A 24,274-nucleotide genomic window follows, 5' to 3' on the forward strand; every position below is an offset into this window, starting at 1 on the left:
CACTACCATGGACCTAGCATCCCACCCAATACCTAATCAATACATGCAGAATGAATGTGCGGGAGGCCAGGCCCAGCAGCCACCACACCACTGCGCCTACCCTAGGCTGCTCCAAACCCAGAGAGCGCGAGGAGCCCCCAGGTCTACACACTTTACCCATTACTCCCCAAAGATAGTACATAGGAGGGATATAGTCGGTTGGTCTCTAGTTCCTGGATAAAGAAGCCAGAGAGACTCAACTTGGCCAAGTACCCACCAGCTTCAATTAACAGGGAAATGAAACCACACTGCACAAAAGACTGTGATCTTGTGGATGGGGGCAGGGGGGCATTTCTTTCCACGGAAAGCAACAGTGTCAGATAGCCCAGTGTCCTCTACAAAGAGCGCCACTTCTGAGATCCATACCACCATTTAGCCGCAGTCCTCAGGCTGTTTAGGAAATACACACTATTATCCTGTCCTTGGGCAGCACTGCAGGAGACCGAAGCAGGGAAGTTGCTCAAAGGCACAGAAAGCTTGGTGGCAGAACTTGAATCCAGGGCTTCAGGCATCAGGAGGCTATGTGCTCACTTGCCCTCATCCTCTGGCTCCAGGTAGGAAGGAGACACTTCTCATGGTCCCCAGCACTCTCCTCCCTACTTTAGTTTGCTCTGGGCCAGACATGGACAACTTATGTTCTCAGCAACACTTCGGGAGTATCTGAATAAGAGGAAATAAGCCAAGTGTTCTTCTTTTCTTTATTAATGAGTTGAGATACACAAAGACTTAATAAAAAGTTACATAAAAGGCTCAAGCATCATTGAGACCCTCAGGCATCACTCCCATTTCACAGCGATGGCCATCTGTTAATACTGGGTAGCAGAGGCTGGGCGCTCACGGGCGCTCAACAATTCAAGTATCTTTCATTCTATGTAAACCCAACATGGAATTTCTAACCCAATGGGCTGCTAATGGAGGGAACCTGTCTGTGGCTCCAGATTACTGTCACATGTGGCCTTTGGGTCAGAGCTGCCATGTGTTAGTGGGTCATGTCTCCTGGCAAGGTGAGATTGGCCACACTAGGCCACGAGGCATTCTCCACAGCAAACAACACAAGGTGGGGTCAAAGTCCTAAGAGAGACCATCCAAGGGACCCCTCTGTGGCCAAGTATAGGAGAAGTCAGTGGCCAGAGCCCCAGGCTGGAGGGGTGGGGAAGACGGCTAAGATTACCTGTTGGGTAGAAAAGTAGCCCTCTAATTGGGGGTGTCAAAATTTTAGGAGAAAAATTGAGAGCACACAGTGGCAAAGGCATGGGGTGAGGGGGTTTCAAGAAGGGCATGTTCTAGGGGATGTGAAGGTAGCACTATTGAGGTGGTCTGCAAAACCAGTGGAAATACCAAAAGGTCACCAAAGACCTAAGTCCCATTGGACTCCCCAGTCATGGAGTGGCGTGGCCAACTGGTGTTCCAAATGACCCTCTCACAGGACCACGGAGAAGCTACTGTACTGGGGATGCCCCAGGGTACACTCCATTCTGGCCTATCTGGAAGCCCCCACTCCTCCAAGGGCCCACAGTTCCCTTAAACACAAAGAACTGTCTTCGAAAAGTGTTATTTTTCTGTCTCATCTCTGGGGAACACGAGGTCACAGAACATAATGCCTAACCTTGACTCCGCAGCAGCAGGCCTTCCCTTCACCAGTTTGTTCCTCAAGCACTGTGGAGCTGACCTTCAGGCTGACTGCAGGACAGGTGTCCTGGAAGATGAGGCAGGGGTGGGCAGAAGCACGGCCCCTGTTGGGGGAGGGACCAGTAGCATATGAACTCATGTGTCTGGTTACCTTCATGGCTAAGGGCTTCATTCTAGGGCGGCTGATCTTCCAACAGGACTCCCCACTCAGGGTTACCAAGGAGCTGCAGACTCTGCACAGGGCAGGGGGCAGGGACCTGCTGGCAATGGTCCATGCCCAGAAGAAGCTTTCCAGCGGCGGCTGCTGTCCTGTGTGCACGGCTTCCCTTCCCACCCACCACTCCTCCTTTGCAGAGCATCTCCCTCAGTACTTCGTCCCGCCTGTCTTGCTGCCGTGTCCTCCTCTCCTTTGCACATGGGTCTGTTGAGGACTCAGCTCAGAGGAGCAGAAGGGTTGGAAAGAACCTTGGCCTGTTTGTGTTTAAAATGCCCATTAGCATTATAGGATCTTGGGACACTCTGAAGTGCCTAATCTGGAATGTTGTTATCTTTCCGTTCAGGGTCGGGGAGGGGGGCGAGGGGTGAGAAGACCATTGAGACAAATAAAGGAGTTCGAATTTCCAATTAACTGAGGTCCCAATGATTTCATTCAATGCTCTTTGGATGGGCCCCCTGGTGCTGGTGATCTTGCTGAGTCAGGAACACAGCATGCTTTCAAAACCAGAAATGATGCGAGGTGTCTCCGTGTCCAGGGAGGTGCTCACCTTCTCAGGGCTTTTCTCTCAAAAGAGCAGCCAGGCCACCTGCTAGGGATGCTCTAGTTTGCCTCGTGACCTGATTTGTAAATGAAAAATGGGGTCATGAGGCAAGCTACCTCATATTCTGATCTTCTGTCAGGGATGGGGAGCTTTGTGGTCGCTGCTGCCCCTCCACCCTCTGACTGGGAAAATCCAGTCTCTGGATCACGGCGGCAGCACCTGAGAGGGAAGTGGCATTGTCAGGAAGTTGGGGGAGTGTCCCCTTATAGAAGCAGGTGTATGGGGTCATGTCATCACCCCACCCTTTCTTTCTCCTTTAATTATGTTACAGTGAAGATCCAAGAGGTGAAGAAAAGTGTGTGCCAGAAAGGCAAGTGAATCCTAAGTTTGCAAATGCTTAGCCGGGTTTGCTTATTTACTGGGCTTTAAGAAGTGGTCGTCAGTGGAGTCAAAGGGAAAATGGCTTCTTGTCTTGGTTGTGTTCTAGTAACAACAGTGTTAGATCGTTTTTGGTTAAGATTCAGCATGAACCAGAGCTTTCTGGATGGCGTTCACATTAGCTTACTGGGACACGCTGAGACATACGTGCCCACGTCCATGTGTTTGTGTCCAAGAGGCATGAGGCAGCACAGGTAGTGGGAGAGCAGGAAGAGACAGATCCAGGAGAGCTCTCAGGGCACAGAACTCAATCCACACAGTCTGGAAAGCCAGAAGACACTTTTGCACAGCCAATCAGCTAACTTAACTTATACACGTCCAGGATCATGAAAACCCCTCCAAAAAAGGACATGCTCGTGCCAGCCTCTCTGCTAAGCAAAATAAAATTTCATTTCCTAATACCTGCACCCTTAGGCACAGCAAAACCCTCTGGGTGACCGCACCTCTCTTCTGTGCTTGGAGGCTGGGAGTGGGATGTTCCTCCGAGGCCTTGGGCCACTGTCCCCACTCACCTCCATGCTCTCAGTCCCTCCACTTGCATGTTGAGCTGAGTTTTGGCACTGCTGGGAAAACTCAGTCACAAACAACAACATTATTCCAGACGTGTTCTCAGAGTGGCCTGCTGAAGACCAGAAGCTCCGCCCATCCGTGGGCACAGACCCCTTTAATAAAATAATAATCACTAAAATAATTTAAAAAACTACAAAAGCCCCCCAAGCTCAGACACTCTGGGCTGGGGGCAGCGGGGTAGGGGTGGATCATGGCTTGTTCAGTACTCTGTCCGTGGACACACTTCCACATCACACCAATACTGTGTACTTCAAAGGAACAACACAGCCACCGAGAGACAGGGAGGAACCAGGTTGAATCAACACGAGGGGCTTGGAGGCTGCTTCCCTATCTCTTGTGAGACTCAGGAAAGCCTGTGCCCTTCGGGCAAAGCCAGAGCCGAGCTCCTCCCTGCCCTTTCTCCCTTCCTGTGCCAGGTCCTCGGGCCAAGGGTCGTGGTTAGACATGGTTTTCAGTGCGGTTAGGCAGTGGAAGGCCCCAGAGGCCGGCCAGGTCACGGTCACCGCGGCCAGGGCCTCAGGCCCGTCACAATATCACACACTGCAGTTTGTGGGTGCCAGTGGCCCGATCTCCCCGCCATTTGGTTTTCTTCTTCTTCTTCTGACTCTTTTCCGGAATCTGTTGCCTTTTGAGATAGTGAAAAGCAGAAAAACAGTCAGAACAGGCTTTGCTTCTCTCGGCCCCTCTCCTCCTGGGCCCCAGGGGTGCAGGCAGTAGGCCTGTTCTGGACGCTGGGGGAGGGCCTGGCCTGGACGGCGTCTCTGGGGCCCAGAAAGTGGGAAGGCAGGGAGGGCAGGGCAAAGCCTGTGGCCCCACGGGTGAGAATTCCTCACGTCACGTTGTGGCTGCAGTTACTTAAATCTTCAGCTATGTTATGTGTTATTCAATACTGGCCTCTATTTTTATGTCTCATATTTTAAATAAAATGACAAGTTTGTTGAGTCCAAAAGCTTTTTGCATGTTTTCCGTTAGCTATTCCTGCGTATAAAACCTGCCCCGGAACTACAGGTCCATAACCAAGATAAACCAGTTCCCTGCAGGGCCACATGTCCCAGCTGGAGGCAAGATGCCTACAAGAAAATCTTTCCATGAGCGCAAGCGTGAAGTGAGGGCTATGCTAGCACAGCGCACCCAGGGGAATGGGGAGGAAAGGGCTCTGTGTGTGTGTGTGTGTGTGTGTGTGTGTGTGTGTATGTATCCTGGGGGCACCGGGAAGCCACAGGGGAAATACGCTCTGTCAGAGTCATGCCCCTGAGTCCACAGCTAACCGACAGCCATGGGGCTCACCACACACAGCTTCACGCTAAATGCCGGATATTTGAGGACCACAGGTTGGGCTGTTCCGCATGTCCCAAACCTTGGAGTCAGGGAGCAGCCAGGAGGCTGTGGCAGCCCTCTGAGCACAAGGTGGCTAGAGCTGGGACCCTGACTGTAAAGAAATGCATGCAAGACTGCTGATGAGGATTTCTGGCCACCCCTGGAGCCCGGCAGAATGTGCAGTCTGGAAGCAGGGGCATGTTCCATACAGTGGTGATGGCTCCGGTGCACTGTCACATGGCGCTCCGACCTCCAGCCAGGGGAGAGGACAGGGATTTACTTCTACGCTGTTGACAGGTGTTGTGTTGGGAGAATACCGAAGGCAGGCGGAGGGAGCCCGAGCTGCAGAGCTGAGGGGAGGCTGGAGAGGAAGCTAAGCTGGTACCCTAGGCAGGAAGGCACCCTTATGCTCCCCTTCATCCAGAGGTAGGAGATGTGAGGGGGTATGTGTGAAGGAAGGTGGGAAGGGTGAGGAAAAGAAATGGATGGAGGGATAAGAAATCCAAAGCAGGCCCAGAACTGCATAGCCTGGGCCTTGGAAGAAGCAGTCATGTCCCTCCAGTCCTTCCAGTGCCCATCTTTCTGCAGAGAGCCTGCTTCTGGGGGCGTGCAGCACTCACCTAATTACCCTGACCAGGTCATGGAAGGCTTTGTCCACGTTGAGAGGTGGGTCCTTGGCACTGGTTTCTATGTATGGAATCTGGAAGGCAAAGCTCAACTTGGTAAAAGTAGCACTGAGATCCACAAAGCCCTGTTCCCTAAAACTGCAAATTCTCAGAGGTCCCGAGGGACCCCCCTGCTCTCAGAGACCCCCACAGAACCCCAGTGCCAACAACCTTAAGCCCCTGGTGGCATCTTATTCCTTAAGGGTGGAAAATGTTATTGACAGCTTCTTAAATTCCCTCTTATTCTCTCGTCAGAGAGATCTTTAATAGCCCTCTAAAAATAGAAAAAAAGAGATCTTTTTATATGCTTGAAGACTAAAGACTGTTTCATTTATCAAACCAAAATAGGGTCTGATGCTATTCTTTTTTCATTCTGAGGCCTGTTTCTCCACCATGACGGGACTTCTGCCTCTTCCTGGACCCTCCAGAGGGGACTCTGGCAGGAGAGGCTGATGCGAGGCTGGGCCACAGGCAGGACACTATGCCTCAGTGACCCCTAGCTGCTCTGTGCCTCCTCATCCCTAACAGGCTTGCTGGGCTCAGCTCTTAATTGGTCTGTGTCTACGAGTCCAGAGCTCAGCCATGTGTACAGAGAGCTTGTGTCTGCACATTTGGTACTGTGGAATGATCACCTCACTGAAAGGTGGCAGCTCACAGGCAGATGTGGCTGAGGGGCCCCACAGGACAGGTGTTGAGGGCCATGTCACCCCAAGTCTCAGGCCAGCACGGGGCGGAGAACAAAGGTTGCATGAGGTCAGGATGCCGTCCTATGCACACCCCTTCTCCTGTATCATGGACCCCACACAGGCAGGAAGGCTTTGTGCCCACTCCTCCTCGAGAGAGTGTGGGGTTTGTGCAAAATATACAGGTTTCCCAGGCCAGAGAGGGAGGACGACTGTGGTCAAGGTGAAGAACTCGGGGGTATTTCATAACTTTTTCCTGGCTACAAAATTAAGGCATTTCATTATAACACTTTCAAAAAAGAAAAGCCCAGTGAAGAAAATAAAAATATTCAGTGGTTCAAATGCATGGGCAGTGGGGGTGGGGTGACAAGGCGAGCTGTTATTCTAGAGGAGGATGTTATAAACGACTTCCCAGAACACATCCTAAAGTACCTTCACACATTACTGTGGCTTCAAGCAGAGGTCTCATGGCTGGCCTGGATGCAAGGGGCAGAGCCTGCGAAGCATGGCTCAGACTCTTAAAATAGTCATCCAATCAGTCTCTGAGCCTCTGACGACACTGCAAGGAAACTGTCCTCCACTGTTGGCTGTTTGACAGAAAGGAATCTGGGCCCTTTACCTGCCAGGTCTCAACATCCCTGAGCTCAGTTAATCCCCACCTCCACCCTTGGGGGTAAGCATGTATCTCCTCTGTGTGGCGGGGGACACTGAGAGCTCAGACTGGAGATGTACTGGCCCAAAACCACACTGCAGCTGATAGGGAATCAAGGTTTGAAGCAGGTGCATGTCACACTTCCTGCCTGGCCACCCACGGACTGCTTGGGATGCTGGGGGAAGCTTCAGGGCCCCTCCCAGTCATGGTGGGGGGCATCCCTGCTGGGCCCGAGGAGCCAGAGTCCCATGAGGCCGGGCAACATGCTTCCTGTTGCACACACAGGGAGGAGGCAGGAAGGTGCCTGTAGCTGGGGCTGGGACCCACCTGGAGCCCCTTCTTGGGCTGGGATCCTGTCAGGACAGCAGGTGCAGGGTTCCAGAGGACTCCGACCACCACTGCCGGCCGTCTCACACACCACTCAGAAGTATAGGAGTAGTAGTGCCCCCCGGAGCCTGGGGCACCTTCTGCCTTCTTTCTGGGGGTCCTGCCTCTACCACTGAAGAAATGCTGGGGTGCGTTATCTGGGTTCTTAGAATTCTAGGGTTTCAGTAGCAAGGAGAGTTGAATTAAAGGGAACGCTGCACTAAATGGTAGCATGGTCTGACTCCACCACAGGGCTAGGAAAGGCCACCTTCTGGCACCAGGTGGGGTGCCTGCCTTGGCAGCGAAAGAGGAACTTGCCTTATGAATAGCATGTTGTGATAGTAGCTCAGATTTGCTCGGTCAAATGATAAATGAGGCAGTGGCATTTGCTGCGGGAGCCCCAGGCTGCAGGGCAGGAGGGCAGCCTCTGCTCTGAACCCCCCACGCCGTGGCTTGGGAGGGTGCGCATGTGTCTGAGAGAGGCCTGAGGGAGTCTGAGCCTGGGGAACAGAGCCCCTCAGACTGTTTCTACTCAGAAGCCAGCGGGGAGTCTCTAGCTCTCCTCTGGGGGCTGTGGGGCAGCCCTGTCCATTCCCTCCTCCTTGAGGCAAGTTTTCACTTGGCACCCATGATGCCCCACTCTGGCCCTCATGTGTCACCCACAGCTCAAGCCCTTTTGTGGCTCCCTCCTCACCTCTCTGCATCACTAGGTGAAGTGTCGCAGCCAGCTCTGGGATCCCTGCCTTATGTACACTCGCTTCCTTGGTGTGTATGGCTTCAAAGGCCATAGACATGCTGCTGATGGCCAATACGCCCCCAGGTGCTGTATCTGGCTGCCATCTTGGCATTTCCATCTGATTATCTGCTCAGCCCCTCAAACTCTACGGATCTGCAGCCAAGCTCCTGTCTCGCACATACCTCCTCCTATCATCTCTCCTGCCTGGTTACCGACACTCTGGTCTCCTGAAAGTTGCTCACACCTAAACCACAGAGTCACCTGCCATTCCTTCTTCCTCTCTCATTCCACATCCGATCTGTGCACATGTCCTGTTGGCTTTCTTAGAAACACGTCCAGAATCCAACCATCTCCTTGCCACCTTCACCGGCACCCCCCTGGGCCAGGCTGTTACTGAGCAGACCCTAGCTGGTTTCCCTGCTCCCACAACTGGCCTCTAAGGGCCCATCTCAGCATGGCCACAAGCGAGAAGCTGTGCAGCCACGAGCCAAGACCTCATCATCACTCCTCACTCAAAGCCCTGCAGTGCTTTCCCCTCTCCCTCTGAGGAGAACCCTATAAAGCCTTGAAGCCCTTCTCTGAACTGGCCTCCTACAGCCCACCCCTCCCACTCCTGCTCGGGCTGGCCTCCTCGCCCATCAAGCCTCAATCTCCCACCTGAGGGCCTTTGCACTGATTACTCCCTCAGCTGGAACCTTCTTTCCCCAGCGATCAGCCTGGCTTCCTCAGCTCCTGGAAGTCCTTGCTGAAATGCACCCTCCCTCACAAGGCTTTCCCTGACTGCCCTGTTTGGAAAAGCATCTTCCTCCACCTCACATTCCTGACCCCCTTCCCTGATTTCCTTTTTTCCACAGTACACATTACACTGTAATTTGCTTTTTTATTATCTGTCTCCTATCACTAGAAGTAAGTACCATAAAGCCAGGATAGTTATGTGAACACGTGAATGAAGCAGAAGGCAGAGACAAACAGAAGTGATTTGCACTGAGTGCCCTTGCTCTACTCACAGAGCTGGACCCACCAGGCAAAGGGAAGGGGCAACCTTGCATCAGAGCTCCCAGCAGGCAGAGTGGACTTCTACATAACTGACCCATGAGACCAGGGGCCTGGGCTGTGCCGGTGCGGGGGAGGGGTAGGAAGAAGCCCAGTGACCCCACCTGGCACACCCAGAGGGCAAAGGGGCATCTCAATGAACTGAAAAAAAGAAAACAAAGATGTCTACTGATATTCATGGTGTGGCCTGGGCAAACCTCAGTATGACCACCTGTAAGATGGCTGTCACGATACCTAGCTCAGCATGGGCTGGTGAGGAGTGAGTGCATCCCGGCACAAGGCCTGGCACAGAACATGGCTCACCAGCTGCAGCTGGCCTGATGATTAGAGCAGAATCAGGCAGCGGGCTCAGAGAGTGCTCATAAGCCACCCCCCAGCACAGGCCAGAGATGAATCTTCTGTGCTAGTGGCAGGAAGTGGCCTGAATGCCACAGCTCCCAGGCCACAGTGAAGGGACCTGGTCCCTCCACCAGAGCTCCTCATGACTGAGAAGAGGGTGCTTTCTCTCGGACCTGCTGTTTTGTTTCCCAACATTGCCCTTGTCACATATGGCCTGCCAGGCCTCTCTGTGGAATCTAACCCATTACCCAGGAGGCCCAAGGTCCTGCAGGAGTGATGGGCATGGACTCCTGTACATCCCTGACCACCCCACACATATATACTCACATACACACACGCATGCATGCACGCCACCTACATTGTGTTTGGTCGCCATTTCTTTTCCTTGCTCCCTGGTGATCTTCCTCAAATGCATCAGATCGACCTTGTTGGCCACGAGGATCATCGGAAAGGACTCTCTGGGGAATAAAGGAACAGCAGCTCATGAAATTTCACTGCCTCTACACCTGCTGAAGGCAACACAGCCACACCTCGGGCAGGGCATAACGCAGCCCACGCAGCCTCCCCAGTGTGCCTGGGGCTGACTCATGAGTCCCTCCCCCACCCCAGACTGCTGGATCTTGGGCTTACTGCAAAGAGAACAAAGGGGTCCCTGCCCCCCTCCTGGGGCAACCCCTGGCTCGACAGCATCGGAGAGGGCTCCCGAGGGGCTGCTGGGCCAGGAGCTGGCTTCCCAGACCTCCTCCCTCCCATCTCCTGGTCATCCTGATGCACCAGCCAGCCGTGCAGGGCTCCTGCCCTTTCAGCAGTGGCTGGGGAAGAGCACCAGGACCGGTATCTGGTATACAGCTGGCACTCAGAAAATAGCAGCTGCAACATCGGGATGGCTCCCAGGAGAGGAGGGATGGGATTCCCGAGGCACGCCTGCCTTAGAGATTCCCACTGGTGTGTATAGCTATATTGCTGTCTGAAGGTGAAGGAAAGACCAGTCTTATAGCATCTTTAACATCAATGGGGATTTTTTATCTAAAAAAGTCATAATTTAACAGGTGAAAAATAATACTTTATTATTTTCCCTTGCACTTTGGTTAGCCAAAACGTTGAATATTTTCCTACTTCAGAGTCATTTATGTTTCTTCTTTTGAAATTCCTATAGATAGGAGCTTAACTTACATTTGTGGGTCTGAGTTTTATGCATATGAGTACATGTGAGTGTGTATCCCCTTACCTGGTAAAATTATTAACACTTTGCCATTGGAATAGGTGTTAACTAGATTTTTCTGAATTTACTGAGATTTGCTCAAAGCTTGCTGCTTTCTTTTTAATTTGTCCTTTTACTCTCCTATGTTGCCTCTTTAAGAGCCAATTAACTGAAAAGACCAGTTAGGCTTTAAGAAACTACAAATTATTTAATTACTCCATGTAATACTAAAGGAAAAAATGAGCCTTTAATTAGGGGCTTGTATATCTCACAGTCAAATGTAATGTAACCACTTATAATGCATACTGAAGAGGAAATTCACTTTTTCTTCGAACCTGGTAACATTTGCTTAAACTGGAGCCATCAGTGGGGACTGTTCAGGAGACATGGGAGGGGCTAACTTCAGGGCCTGGAAGCAGTCTGGCCCCATGGAAAGAACCGGGGTAGGAGTTGGGGGTACCGATGTGTGAGCTCAGCTCTGCCCTTCTGTGTCTCAGCTTACACCTGAGACTCTGAGACACAAGCAGGCAGACAGACAGACAGGCGGCCTTGAGGCAGGGGCCAGGAGGTCCTGGCCCAGTGGCTCTCACCTGTCCTTGACACGCAGGATGAGTTGGTGGAAGCGGTCCACGTGCTCGAAGCTGGCCTTGTCCGTGACTGAGAAGACGATGAGGAAGCCATCCCCCGTGCGCATATACTGCTCCCGCATGGCGCTGAACTCCTCCTGCCCAGCTGTGTCCAGAACTGGGGTGGGAAGAGTCCACTCAGGGGTGTCACCACCCCCGGTAGAGCTCCCATGGCCTGCAGTCCCCCATGCTGCTGGGCTGTTCCCAGGGTGCCTCGGCCAAGCTGCCCCCACAAGAGGCTGCACGGCTTTCCCGAGCTAAAGTGTAAGGGACCCAGTGAGGCCCTAACAGACTGTGGACCTGCCCATTCCAACCTACTTGCCCCCCCGGGACTTAACTGTCTGTCTACAGAAAAGCCTCATAAAACCAGTGATCAGCTCTGCTACAAAATCCCTGGGTGGGGGAGGGGGGGTACCCATACCTGGGCTTGGCTCCCTGTCGCAGTCCTTACAGACTGATGCCTGGGGAAGTTGTCTGACTTTCTGAGCCCCCTTTCCTCTTTTATAAGATGGAAACAATGCCTCTACCTTGCTCCCTTTAGGGAGGAGAGCCCCAGGACATGCATTGGGGAGGCCCCAAAAAGGCTGGTCAAGTAGGGTCTTCAGAGCCTGTGTGGACAGACAGCAGGCAGGCTACGGGGAAGGAGAGGCCTCTGAGAGCCAGGATCACTTGGCCCTAGGATGGGGCTGTCACAGGTTGGTGGGAAGGGGCACTGCGATAGGAAGCAAGAATGGCTGGGAGAAGGTGGGAGGAGCCATCTCAACAAAGGCAGTCTTCCCAACCCATCCATCCCCCTCTCCCTCCCCCCTCCCCTCAGACTCCTGAAGCCCTCTCCCCTTCAGCTTCCTTCCCCGTTGAGATAAGATCCTCCCCACAGGCTGTTTCAGAGTGGTCACAGTCACTGGGGGAGCTCCTTTGAGACCCACATGCTTGACCCCCTGAGGCGCTAAAGCCCTCAGCCTCCTGCAACCCCCTGCTCACCATCCGGCCTTCCCCATTTCCTAGCTCACTCTACTCCCTGACAGACCCATTTTCCTTCTCCTTGGAGGCAGTGGAGCAGATGGCTACGGATTTTGTAGCCAGATTCTGGGTTGAGTCTGGTTCTCCATTCCTAAAGTATGATCCCGGGCAAGCTCACTTCTCTGTGCTTTTGTTCCTATGAACAGGGATCCTAAGGTCTGTTTTGAGTTAAAATACTAAGACCCAGGATGCCTGGGTGGCTCATCATTAAGCATCTGTCTTCAGCTCAGGCCAAGATCCCCGGGTCCTGGGATTAAGCCCTGCATTGGGCTTCTTTCTCGGTAGGGAGCCTGCTTCTCCCATTCCCTCTGCCTGCTGCACCCCTTGCTGGCGTGCACTCTCTCTCTCTCTGTCAAATAAATAAATAAAATAGTTTTGAAAAATACTAAGACCCTTGGAACAGTGCCTGACACAAAGAAGCCCTAGAAGAGGATCTGGTGTGAACCTGTTCTCCTCACCTGGGGTGCTCTCTCCAGCTCTGGGTCATCCCCCAACCACCCATCCTGTCCTGCTCCCCTTGCCTTGGCCAGCTGATTCATTGCATTCTGCTGCCTGGGCTCCTGGGGGGGACTCTCCCCACCCCTGTACAGACCCTTTATGGCACACTGTCCTTCCTGCCCATTTAAGAGGCTCCCATTTGGACTGTCACTTCCAGAGGCAGGGACCTGGTCTGCTTGGAAGCTGGCACAAAAGAACTCAAATAGTAGCTGAATGAATAAATGAATGCAAACAGTCTACCCAATTTTGTTCATTCATTCATTCATTCATTCATTCACTGAAGAAATATGTGAGAGCCTACTCTGTGCCAGGCAGTGTTCTGGGCACTACAGATCTAGAGTGAACGAGGCAAAATCCTTCTTCTCACAGGCCTCATAATCTAGTAGGGAGACTGAAGAACAAAAGAATGGGTAATATAATTTCTGGTGGAGACAAGTACATACTGTGAAGAACAGTATAGACAGCTGAAGGTCATTGGCAAAAGTTGGTGTCATGTTGGATAGGGACCAAGGGCAACTAAATAAATCCCACCAGCAAAACAGATGAAAATGTCACAGATTTGGCTGAAGGGATGGGAAGGTGAGTAGAACAGCAGAAAACATTCAGGTGATAGGTAACTAATGGACTCATGGATTCTGAAGATGTGCATTGCCCAAAACACAAGCTAGAGATCTAGGATGTGTGAAAATATGTTCATCCAGGATTAAAAAAAACCCAACTCAATAGGAAGCTGAAAGTCAAAACAGACTGTGGGGAAAGGAAAAATGGTTATTTCATACATTGATTGCCTTGAAAATAATATTATCCATGCTTTTGAAAAGAATTCTTGGAGGAAATACTTCAGCACAGTGAAAAATAGATCCATGAAAGAAAAAAAAATGAGTGGTATTATAAACAATGATAAACAAAGAACACAGCCAAACATAAGAGTTAAGTTTAAATAAATTTTGTTACACAGTTTGAAGAAAATGAATGACAGTTTAGAACTAAAATCTATGATGATCCATATGTGAGGGTAGGGGATGGAGGAAAGTAAGTTACTACTAAATTTCTTGCCTCGTTTGGGAAGAGGCGAAGATAATAATTACATCCAGATGTTGGTAGAAAAAACAGAATCATACACACATAAACACATGTAGTGTATAGAATAACCACTAGAAACAAAGCTCAAAAGTTCCTAGTCATCAGAAGGGGGGGAAAAACCAGAACAAAATAAATGGGAAAAATCCAACAAAAGGCAAAAACAAACTACACAAAAATAAGAAAGCTAAGAAAGGAGACATGGAAGAAGATGGCAGATGTAAATCTAGCTATAACTAACAACGGTTAAACACAAATGGGTTAAATCTACCCATTAAAGCAGACACTCAATACAAAATCCATTTGTCTGCTACTACGATAGAAATATACAGAGCAAAATGACACAGAAAGAATAAAAAGAGAAAGGGTATAAAAGGATATGTTAGCCACACGCATCCACAAAATAGGATTCAAGGCCAACGCATTGAACAGGACAAACCAATGTATTTACAATGGGACAAAGGACAAGTATCAAGAAGTGCCGAAGTCATGAATCTTAAGTATATAAGAATATAGCCTAAAACATACATGTATAAAAACTTGATTTCTAAACCCAGTAGGTATAGACAATCCCATAACCATTGTGAAAGAACTTGAAAAGATCTCTGTCAGAGAGAGACAGAACCATTGACCCCCCCACCCTGGAAAAATAATGATCTAAATAAAGCAATTTAAAAACTTAATCTGAGGGGGGAGCCTGGCTGGCTCAGTCGGAAGATCATGCGACTCTCAATCTCAGGGTTGTGAGTTCGAGTCCTATGTTGGGTGTAGAGATTACTTAAGTAAGCTATAAGAAAACAAAACAACAAAAAAAAACCCACCTTAATCTGAAAGAACACTTGAACAGTAAATAAGCATTTTCAAAACACATGAAATCGTCACGAAAATTGGCCACATGTTAAGTCATAAATAAAAATTTCAACAAATTCCAGAAAGCAGATGTCAAATGGGCTATGTTTTGCTTTTATGCAATAAGGTCAGAAATTAACAGCAACATGAGTATAAAAGAAACTATCCACTTGAAAGTTTAAAAAGCTATAATGCTCTATAATACTCTAGTTAAAGAAAAAAGCAAAGCAGAAACGACAAACAATTTAGAACTGAACGACAATGAACAATAATAAAAGCTCTGGTTTGAGGCCAAATTGGTACTCAGAGGAAAATTATAGCTTTAAATGCACTTCCAAAAACGAGGGAGACTGAAAATTATCTAGGCATTTAAATCAAGGGCTAGGAAAGAAAAAAATAAAACCAAGGAAAGAAGAAATCATCAATGAAAGTAGAAATTAAGAAAATGAGAGGAAGAAAAAAGTAGTAGAAATCCAAAGATCAAAAGCTGACTCTTTGAAAGGACCAATTAAAAAAAAAAAAAAAAAGAAAGAAAAAGAAAAGCCTTTAGCAGTTCTTAGCAGCAACAAAAGAGAAGAAAGTCTAATAAGCCTTTGGAATGAGAAAAGGCCTATGACTATAGATCTGGACATACATTTAATTCGGAGAGAAAACTATATGCAGTTTTATAGCAAAAAAATTTTTAATTCTTGATGAAACGGACCATTTTAGAAAACATAAATAAACAAAACTGGCTCAAGAAAATAATAGAAAACCTGAATAGGCCAATAATTATCCAAGAAATCAAACAGACAAATCTCCCCCGTGAATGACACCAAGCTCTTTTTATTACCTATCTACAATCTGCTCCAGAGACTGGAAAATGAAGGAACTTTCCAGCTCATTGTACCAGCCTCAGCATACTCCTAGTAACAAAACAGACAGGGGTGGCAGGTGGTTGTGCGGTAACGGCCAGGCCCGTCCCACCTTGCAGGGGCAGGAGCAGCCTACATGTGGGACCGAGAGAGGGGCGTTCAGTCACCCATTTGTCAACCCTCTTCTGAGCGCCTACTCAGGGCTCTGCTCGGTACTGGGGGTGATTAAAGACTAGGCTGCATCTCCCTATCAAGGTACTGAGAGGCTAGCTGGGCTGGTACGTCAAGAAAAATAACACACAGGATAGAAAGTGATACATACTATGGGGAAATCTAGGCCAAACAGGGAGGTCCCTTCAGCTTGGAGGGATAATGCAAGGTTTTAGCCAAGAGGGGGTATTGATCCTGCCCTTGAAAGAACAGTATTTGATATAAAAAAGACAGGGTCTGGGGAAGGGCTTCCAGGCAAACAAACAGCATGAGCCAGGGCCTGGACGCTGTGAAGAAAAGAGCTGAGGGTTCGGGGAGGGGGTGGGGGGTTAGTGTCCTGGCATAAAAGGGACCGGGGCAGAGGCAACCAGGGCATCAGCGAAGGCAGGTGTGCCCGAGAGGCAGAGGGAACAGTGAATGGGGAGACATTGAGGGCACAGGACACAGGGAATGGGGGTCAACTGGAGAGAGGAGGGTGGAGAGTGCCATGGGAACTCTAAACCTTGGAACCCGAGCAGGGCAGGTGTAAGCTGGGAGGGGCAGATGTGGTGGGGCTGAGCTGGGCCTCGTCTGGTTTGGGGTTCATCCCTCCCCTCCGCACACATACACCTGGAAGTGCCCGGGCACAGCCCCTCATCAGCAATTCTGCCTCCCAGGGAGGCCGAAGATAACGGGCAGCTGTGCTTTTAAGAAATTATGATTCCACCTGCATTTCCCATGTCTGATGTCAGGAAGGTAGGAGGACTCTGGAGACAGAAAGTATTAGTCACTGTGGGAGAAGAGGTGCTGTGCCAGCGTGTGTGTGAGTGTGTGTGAGGAAGAGAGCAAGTGAGAGAAGACAGAAGAGAGCCACAGAGAGGCAGAGGCAGCCAGAGGCAGCCCAACTATGGAAGGAGGAAGAAGAGAGACAGATTTTGGAGACAGTGGGTCAGTGCTGTGTACCTGTCTGGCCCACCTCATTGTCCCCACTCAGAGGCTGTGGGCCCAGCAGTATGCCTCCGGACGGTTTAAGTGGAAACCCCAAGGCTTCTCTTAGATAGTGTGGCTCTCAGAAGCCCAGCCCCCCAGGCCAGCGTGGCACGAGGTCTCCAACAGGCGGGCAGCCAACACGTAAGGGGCACCAGCCTGGGTCCCGGTGGAGCCCTCCTCCTCTCCCACCCTGCTTCCTCTTCCTTCTTTTCTTCCTCCTCCTCTTCTTCCTCCTCAGGGCTTCCCGAGGGAGCCACACCCTGGCATGGGCTCAGGGCTCGGACACTGGCAGCAGCCCAGGGTACAGTCTGAGCTCTTTGGCTGAAAATGGTCCTGCCCACCATGTTCCTACTGGCAGCGGGCATCGTGCTGGGATTTTAGACATACATGCCCTCTGGATCCTCTCTGTGGCCTAGAACAAATGTGGAAACTGAGGCCCAGAGAGTAAAGGGGATCCCCTCAAGGCCACACACTGGGAAGGAGGCCGCCCCAACTTCCCTAAGACCCAGCTGCCCCTGCCCGTTCAGGCTTTTATCTTTAACCAGAGGGTGTGGGTCTGGCCACCCACAACCAGCCAGGCTGTGTCTCAATTCCAAGCCTTTGCACAAGCCATGACCTCCAACTAGAATGCCCTCTCGCCAGCTGCCCCAGCCTCCCCCCAGCACAGCTGCCCTCTGCCTCCTCTTCCGAGAGCCCCAGCCTCGGACTTCTGTCTTTGAACCCTTCCTATTGTGTGTGTCCTGGGTTCTGTGAGTTCTGTGGGTTTCTCCGAGTCAGTGCCCCTAGGCCTGGCTCAGCTCCCCACCACAGGGTGGAGCTCCACAGGAGGGATGGGAGGGAAGCTGGGCTTTCATTTCCCTGTGTCTCTCAAAAGCTTCGGCACCCAATGCAGGTTCAGAAAGTACTTGCAGAATGACTAGACAAATCACGTGTGCACTATAGGAAAGGCAGCTGCTGTGCTCAACCAGTCCCTGCCAGCTCTAAGGGAAATCACCAAAAGGTGACCTTCACCCAACATGGAGAGGTAAGGGTTCTGGAATATGAAACAATACAGATGAGAATTTCTAGACATAGAAATGACTCCAAAGACCATGCCTCATGATTTCTATCTATCTCTAATCCACAGACCCATGGTGGGAGGTGGGAGTGATCATGCCCATTTCACAGGGGAGTCAGGTGGGGAAGTAGATGCTCTTCCCAGGAGAAGACTCAAATAAAAATAGGCTACCTAGCTGAGCATTGGTAGTGATGAGGGCACTCGACTATTTTTCTTGTGTTCCCCTTTCCGGGTAAGAGTGTGTATGGCACGGGCTGGGTGCTGGGCAGAAGGGCTAGACGCATTGACCATGCACTGTTTCCAGAAATAGGGCTACTTTCTTCTCCACAGCACTGGCAGGGTGTGGAAAGCCAGGCCACTTGGGACTCGCTGAGGGGGAGGGAGCTAAGTCGTAGGGCATGTGGATGGCTTCCTGATGATGGAGAAGTTTCTCTCTGGCAGTGGCCCCAGCCTCAACTCGCTGATTTCAGGATGGACTGAGGAGAAGTGCTGGCCACCAGCCCCAGGGGACACTTGCTCCGGAGGCCACCCTCCTGCAGCTGGGGGAATGGTTCAAGGAGTCCTTGGGATACACTTTCATGAGGGCCTAGATTCTCTGACTTGGTGAATAGCTCACATGTGTGGGTGCACATTCTTTCAGGGAGACGGTCCATGGCTTTGTGGAATTCTCACAGGAGCTGGGAACACCCCACCCCCAAACAAATGTCACGGCTGGGGAGGGAAGAGTAGAAAAGAGGAGAGAGGGTAGCAGGGGCAGGGGAGCATCTCAGCTGTGTCACCAGGAACACACCAGAAAGAGGAGGTAGCCTGGGAGGGACCTGGCAACAGAAAGGAACAGAGAGACAAAACGCTGGCCTACAACCCCATTTTGTCCTCAGGGTGTTGAGGGAGGCAATGTTCTACAGGTGACTGGCTCAGTTTCATACTGCTAGAGAGCAAGAGAGGTAAGTTTGAACCCCAGGGTGTCTGGTGACAGCCTGTCTTTTTTTTTTTTTTTTTTTTCAATTTAAAGATTTTATTTATTTATTTGACAGAGAGAGATGACACGTAGGCAGAGAAGCAGGCAGAGAGAGAGGAGGAAGGAGGCTCCCTTCTGAGCAGAGAGCCCGATGTGGGGCTCGATCCCAAGACTCTGGGATCATGACCTGAGCCAAAGGCAGAGGCTTTAACCCACTGAGCCACCCAGGCGCCCCTGACAGCCTGTCTTTGAGCAAGAACACAGCAGGGTCCCCAAAGCCTGTGAAGAGGTGCAGGTTTAAATGGAGGAGGTGGGGGACAGAACACCTGAGTTCCACAGAGACAGGAGACAAGGCCTGGAAGGGATTCACTTACTCCACACCTGCCCCTGGGTGGCCACCTGTAGCTCAGGGGAGAGGGCTCATGGCTAGGCACCTGGCTCCCCTTAAAGTCCCAGCCCAAATTCTGGGGTCCTTAGGACCCCCAACAAACCTGAACACATCCCCATCCAGTCCTCTCCCACTCCTGAGGCCACCGCTTCCCACCAACTCCCGTTCTTCACCCTCCACTCCCAGCTGAGTGTGAGAAACAGAGATCACCAGCTAAATTCCACAAGCTTCCAGATCAATCCACCTCACAGACAGCAGGAGCCTCACACACTGCGGCAGGGGTGGGGTGGGATGGGGTGGGGTGTGAGGCAGGCAGGGCCACTGCAGAACACAGTTTTGAGTTTCCTCAAAAAGCAGAATGTAGAGTTACCATTTGACCCAGCCCTTCCGTGCCCAGGGGCAGACCCAAGAGAAGTGAAAACATATCCACACGACAACTTGCACAAGAATGTCCAAAGCAGCATGATTCCCTGATGGCCCAAAGTGGAAACAATCCGAAGACCCACCAGTGTATGAGTGGATAAAGAAAGTGTGATGCATCCATACATCAGAATATTATTCATATATAGAAAGGAATGAGATTCTGATACACGCTGCATGAAAACAGTCCACAGAGTGAAAGAGGCCAGTCTCAAAGGCCGCTTACTGTATGGTGCTGTTGATACATAGGAAATGTCCAGAACGGGCAAATCTGTAAAGACAGAAAGTAGATCACTAGTTTCAGGGGCTGGGGGAAGGGGAGGGGAGGACAGGGAATGGCTGCTTTAATGGGGTTAGCATTCCAGGGGGAGGCAATGGAAATGTTGAGGAATCCGTGGTGATCCAAGTGATTGTTGGTTTGTGATTCAATCAGTAGTTGTGGGTGTGCAACTGTGTATATGTACTCAAAAGCACTCAATCGTATACTTTACATGTGAGTTACAAGTCAATTAAAAACATTGTATGAGGAAGCCCCCTGCCTTTTTCTCTGCAACACATACTCCATTGCCTTCTTGCTATGGGGGATGACCTGGCCCTGCTCCTGTCAGAGACGATGCCCTCCAGCCAGGCACTGGGTCCTGTCCTCTGTCCCCCAGACAAGAACACTGATGCTATCATGGCGCCTTCCCTCTCTGGCACTGTTTCTCTTTTGTTTCATTTCCACCAGTATGTAAACATACTATAATTTCTCTCACCTAAAAAATAAAATAAAATAAAGCAAAAAAAAAATCAACAGTGGAAACCCTGCCCTTTGACCTCTCATCTCCCTCCAGCTACTGTCCCTTCTCTGTTCCTCTTTACAAAACACATCCCTTGACTTATCTGTTCTCACTGCCTGCTCTTCCTCCCCTCCACTCTCTCTTGAACCCACTCTCAGGGCTGATCATTCTATCAAGATTGGTCTTGTCAAGTCACCAACAACCTCTGTGTCACTAAATGCAGTGAGTACATTTCGGTCCTCATCCCTCTGGGCAGCCTGCTGACACTGGAAGTGGTTGATGGTTCCCTCCTTGTTGGAGAGCCTTCTTCCCTTGGCCTTGGGACATCACTCTCTTCTCGGTTCTTCTCCTACTGCAGTGACTGGTCCTGCTCTGTCCCTTCACCACCCTACCCTCTAAATGATAGGTCCCCACACTCAGTCCTGGGACCCCTTCTCTAACCCACGTTCACTTCATTGGCCATCTCTCATCTCATACTGCTTTACATGTCCACTCCCAAATGTCCATCTCCAGCCTATACATCTCCCAGTACCCTTAGTACAGACTCTGACATCCATTTGCCTCTTTCACTTCTATTTCTATGAGAGAGGTGCCTCAGATTTAACATGTCCAAAATTAAACTGATTCCCTCCCCCAACAAACTTGCTTTTCACCAGTCTTCTTAATGTTGATAAACATAACTATTCTACCAGTTGTTCAGGCCAAAGACTCTTCCCACTTCCCCCACCTCATGACATATACTCTATCCACAAATCTTGTTGCTTCCTCCTTCAAAACACATCGAGAAGCTAATTCTTTCTAGCTATTTCCTTCAGTGATGCCCTAGTCTGCTTGGCTTCTTAACTGGTCTCCCCGATTCTGCCCTGATTCCTCTATGGTCTATTCTCCACTCCTTTTAAAACATCAATTGGACTATATCTCCTCTCTGCTCAAAACCATCCAATGGCTTATTTTTTCTACATTAGCCTATGAGATCAGTGCCTCCCTGCTGTCTCTCTGACCTCTCCCATTAGTGCCGCCTTACTTGCTCTGCATCCTGGCCTCCTACCTAGTCTCCAAAAAGTCCATACCCCTGTCTCAGGGTCTTTGCAACTGATGTTCTCTGTGTCTAAGATTCTCTTCCTTCAGGTATAAGTACAGCTTTATCCTTCACATCTCTGTTCCAACATCACTCTATCAGGTGCTTTGGACATTCTTGTGCAAGTTTTTGTGTGGACAGGTTTTCGCTTCTCTTGATCAGCCTGTGTAAGATAGCAACCCCTTCCTCACTGTCTGTTTCCTTTACTTTGCCTTATTCTCCTTCATAGTATTTATCATCACTTGACACATTACATAATTTTTTCTGCTCTGTCCCTCCTATTTTAACAGAAGCTTCATGACACCTGGGACTGGACTTTGTCAAATGCTGCCTCCTTAGAGCCCAAAAGAGAGCCAGGCACATGGCAAGTACCCCGACGTATTTGTTAAATGAATTAGTGAACTCATCCATGTACACAAAACTCAGAGGCCAATCCACACATCAATGGAGAGGGGAGGTAGTAGCTCCAAGTCAGGAGCTCATGTCTCACTCCTGGAGCTCCCAGGAAGTGGGCAGAGGGACTGACGGCCTCTCTTGCACCTGTGATAAAGCCTGTTCCTGAAAGCACCAAGCCACCATCCTGACTAGTACCGTAAGTCATATCTGAACAATCACAGCAGTGATAGGCATCTCCCAAGGTCTGCTATGTGTCACGCCCCTCATAAGGTTCCTTATTCCCTCCCTCACCCAATAAATAGGTTCCATCTCCAGGCTGGCATTGGAGAAATGGTGGTAGACAAAGGACAGTTCTCCCTCAAAGAGCTTGCAATTTGTATTGCTTCATTTACTCTTTGCAACAACTCTGAGCATACATCCCATTTGGGACACAAGCCCCACCAATGAGGACACATGGTCTTGGTCCAGAGGCTGTCTGTGCCTGAGGGAAAGAAGAACCTGGGTCAAGGTGACAGCAGGCAGGCAGTGGCTGCGCTGGGGCCTGGGGCAGGTGGTCTCACGCTATGCATGGGCAGACCAGGAAGATCTCAAATTTACTAACCCAGCTGGTGCACTCAGCCCAAACAGGTCACGTGACTAAGAGCAATCAGCATGAAATTCTGAAGTCAGGGCAAAACCCAAAAGTAACTCCCAAGTACAGGACTTGTCAGCAGTGTGAGAGGAACTCCGCCTGGGATTTGGGGTGCAAATCCCCAGACTGACTCCAGGCTGCACTGTGACTTTGATGGGGGACGGGTGTGCGTTGCATACATCATCATCATGCAGCCTTGCTGAGCTGACCCTAGGTCACTGGCTGATGGGGGGGGAGGGTCCCCTCAGCTCCCAGGCCAGCAGGTGGGGTTAAGCTGGCACAGAGCAAGAGTAAGATCCTTCTCTTCGGGGTCAGAGGAAGGGGGCTCTAATCAGTTGGGTAACCTTGGACATGCTATTACCCCTCGCTGACTCCTGGTCCTCCCCTGCAGGGCCTGACTGATTGGAGGACTGCTGGACAGGCGCTGAAGCAGGAGGTCTGGGTCCCCAGGGGAAGGGCCTTTGTGGTCACAGGAAAGCAGCAGTGTGATTTTCCAACCGCACTGACAGTTCACGTTTACCACTCCATCGGCTATCAGGGTAGTGCCGGTGCACACTGGCGGAGGCTGGGTTACACTCACCTAGAAGCTAGAGACACTAATCTCCATGTGACATAAGTGTTACAAGGAGGAAACACAACCATCCCTTTCAAGCCCCGAGCACAGGTTCTGGTCTTCCAGAAAAGTCTGGTCAGGAGTAACCACTCCCCCACTGCTGGGAAGTGGAAGGAGCCACAGTGAGGGAGGGTTTGGGAGGTGATCTGGTTTCAGTATACCCGGAAGCACCGCCTGAGGCAGCTCACAGATCAGCGAGTTGCACATTCCTGGAAGCATGCAAGCAGTGATGGCTGACTGGCTGACGGAACCAGGATAAAGGGTCAGGTTGAGGCCTAGAGGGCTAGATTTCATAATTTGAGGCCAGGGGCCATGTTCCCTCATAAAAGAAAAAGGGGGAATTCCTCCTGCATCACTGCTAGCAGGAGAAAGGGAGGATGGCTGGACAGGTAGAAGGACCGGGCAGCTCTGCCTGTACCCCATTCTCAGCTGGGGGGACATGGGGAAGTGCTTACTCGGAAGATGACGCTCCAAGTAAAGCCTCTAGACCAGAAAAGTACACTCGATAAATGTTCCTTTTACTCTCGCTGCCCTTCCAATGTCCTCCTTCCCTCCCCCCTCCAGAAAGAATGTGGATTCAAGTGTTCAGGGAAAAGCCAGGTCCAAGCTGCTCCGAGAAGACAACAGCACTTGTGTCTGAGGTTTGGGCAGAAGCCAGGGTGGAAACGTCCCAGCTTCTGAGGGTGCAGGAGAAGAGCTGGAGCCTTACTCTTTGCAAAGCCCTAGCTGTTGCAGGGGATATAGGGGGACAGAGAGGCTACAGAGCTGGGCCCAGGAGTCCCAGTGGGAAGAGGTGGAGGGAGATTCAGGGCCTAATGCTGTTCTCTGTTGGTGGACGGAAGATGCCAGGTTGGGCAGAGGGCAGGACCAGGAGGCCATATAGGAGAGAAAGCCTAGAAACACCTGCTCCTACTCTAAGTGGGCAGAGGATCTGGTCAACATCCTACACCACAGGACCAAGGCCTGGGTCAAAACAGGAGGCAGCAGGACAGGATGGGGGATGTGCCCTGAGGAGCCAAGACGCCCCAGGCCTGGCTCAGCCACTAGTTAGATCTGACCTCAGGCCAGACCCTTCTCCACATGTACCAGTTTCCTCAGGTGTAAAGTGAGGAAGGTGATAGCCTAGAGCTCAGGAACCTTCCAGTCCTAGCCTAACAGAAAAAATAGGCACACAAGAACTCCAAGATGAAACATGTGAATGCATGGATTAGAAGAAATCTTTGTACACTCGTGTGTACAACAACAGTATTCACAATAGCCAAAAAGTGGATACAGCCCCTGTGTCCATTGCTGGATGAATGGGTAAACAAATGTATATGCATGTGTATATATACACATATGCAGTGGAATATTATACAGTCTTAAAAAGAAGAAATGCTGACACACGTTATAATGTGGATGA

At 50.5% G+C, this 24,274-nt stretch overlaps 1 protein-coding gene across 2 annotated transcripts in view; it reads right to left on the reverse strand.

The window, feature by feature from the left end:
* Positions 1 to 723: 723 nt before the first annotated feature.
* MRAS (muscle RAS oncogene homolog) overlaps positions 724 to 24,274 on the reverse strand; it is a 61,676-nt gene continuing 38,125 nt past the window's right edge. For both annotated transcript variants that reach the window (XM_004762423.3, XM_045088865.1), the window contains exons 3-6: positions 11,037 to 11,190; positions 9,604 to 9,703; positions 5,372 to 5,451; positions 724 to 4,059 (exon numbers count right to left, since the gene is read on the reverse strand). In XM_004762423.3, the coding sequence (XP_004762480.1) occupies positions 3,960 to 4,059; positions 5,372 to 5,451; positions 9,604 to 9,703; positions 11,037 to 11,190 (434 nt within the window). In that variant the 3' untranslated portion in view covers positions 724 to 3,959. The remainder of the gene's footprint in view (positions 4,060 to 5,371; positions 5,452 to 9,603; positions 9,704 to 11,036; positions 11,191 to 24,274) is intronic.

This window comes from Mustela putorius, unplaced genomic scaffold (assembly GCF_011764305.1).
Source record: "Mustela putorius furo isolate JIRA1106 unplaced genomic scaffold, ASM1176430v1.1 tig00003834_pilon_pilon_pilon, whole genome shotgun sequence".
Classification (NCBI taxonomy): domain Eukaryota; kingdom Metazoa; phylum Chordata; class Mammalia; order Carnivora; family Mustelidae; genus Mustela; species Mustela putorius.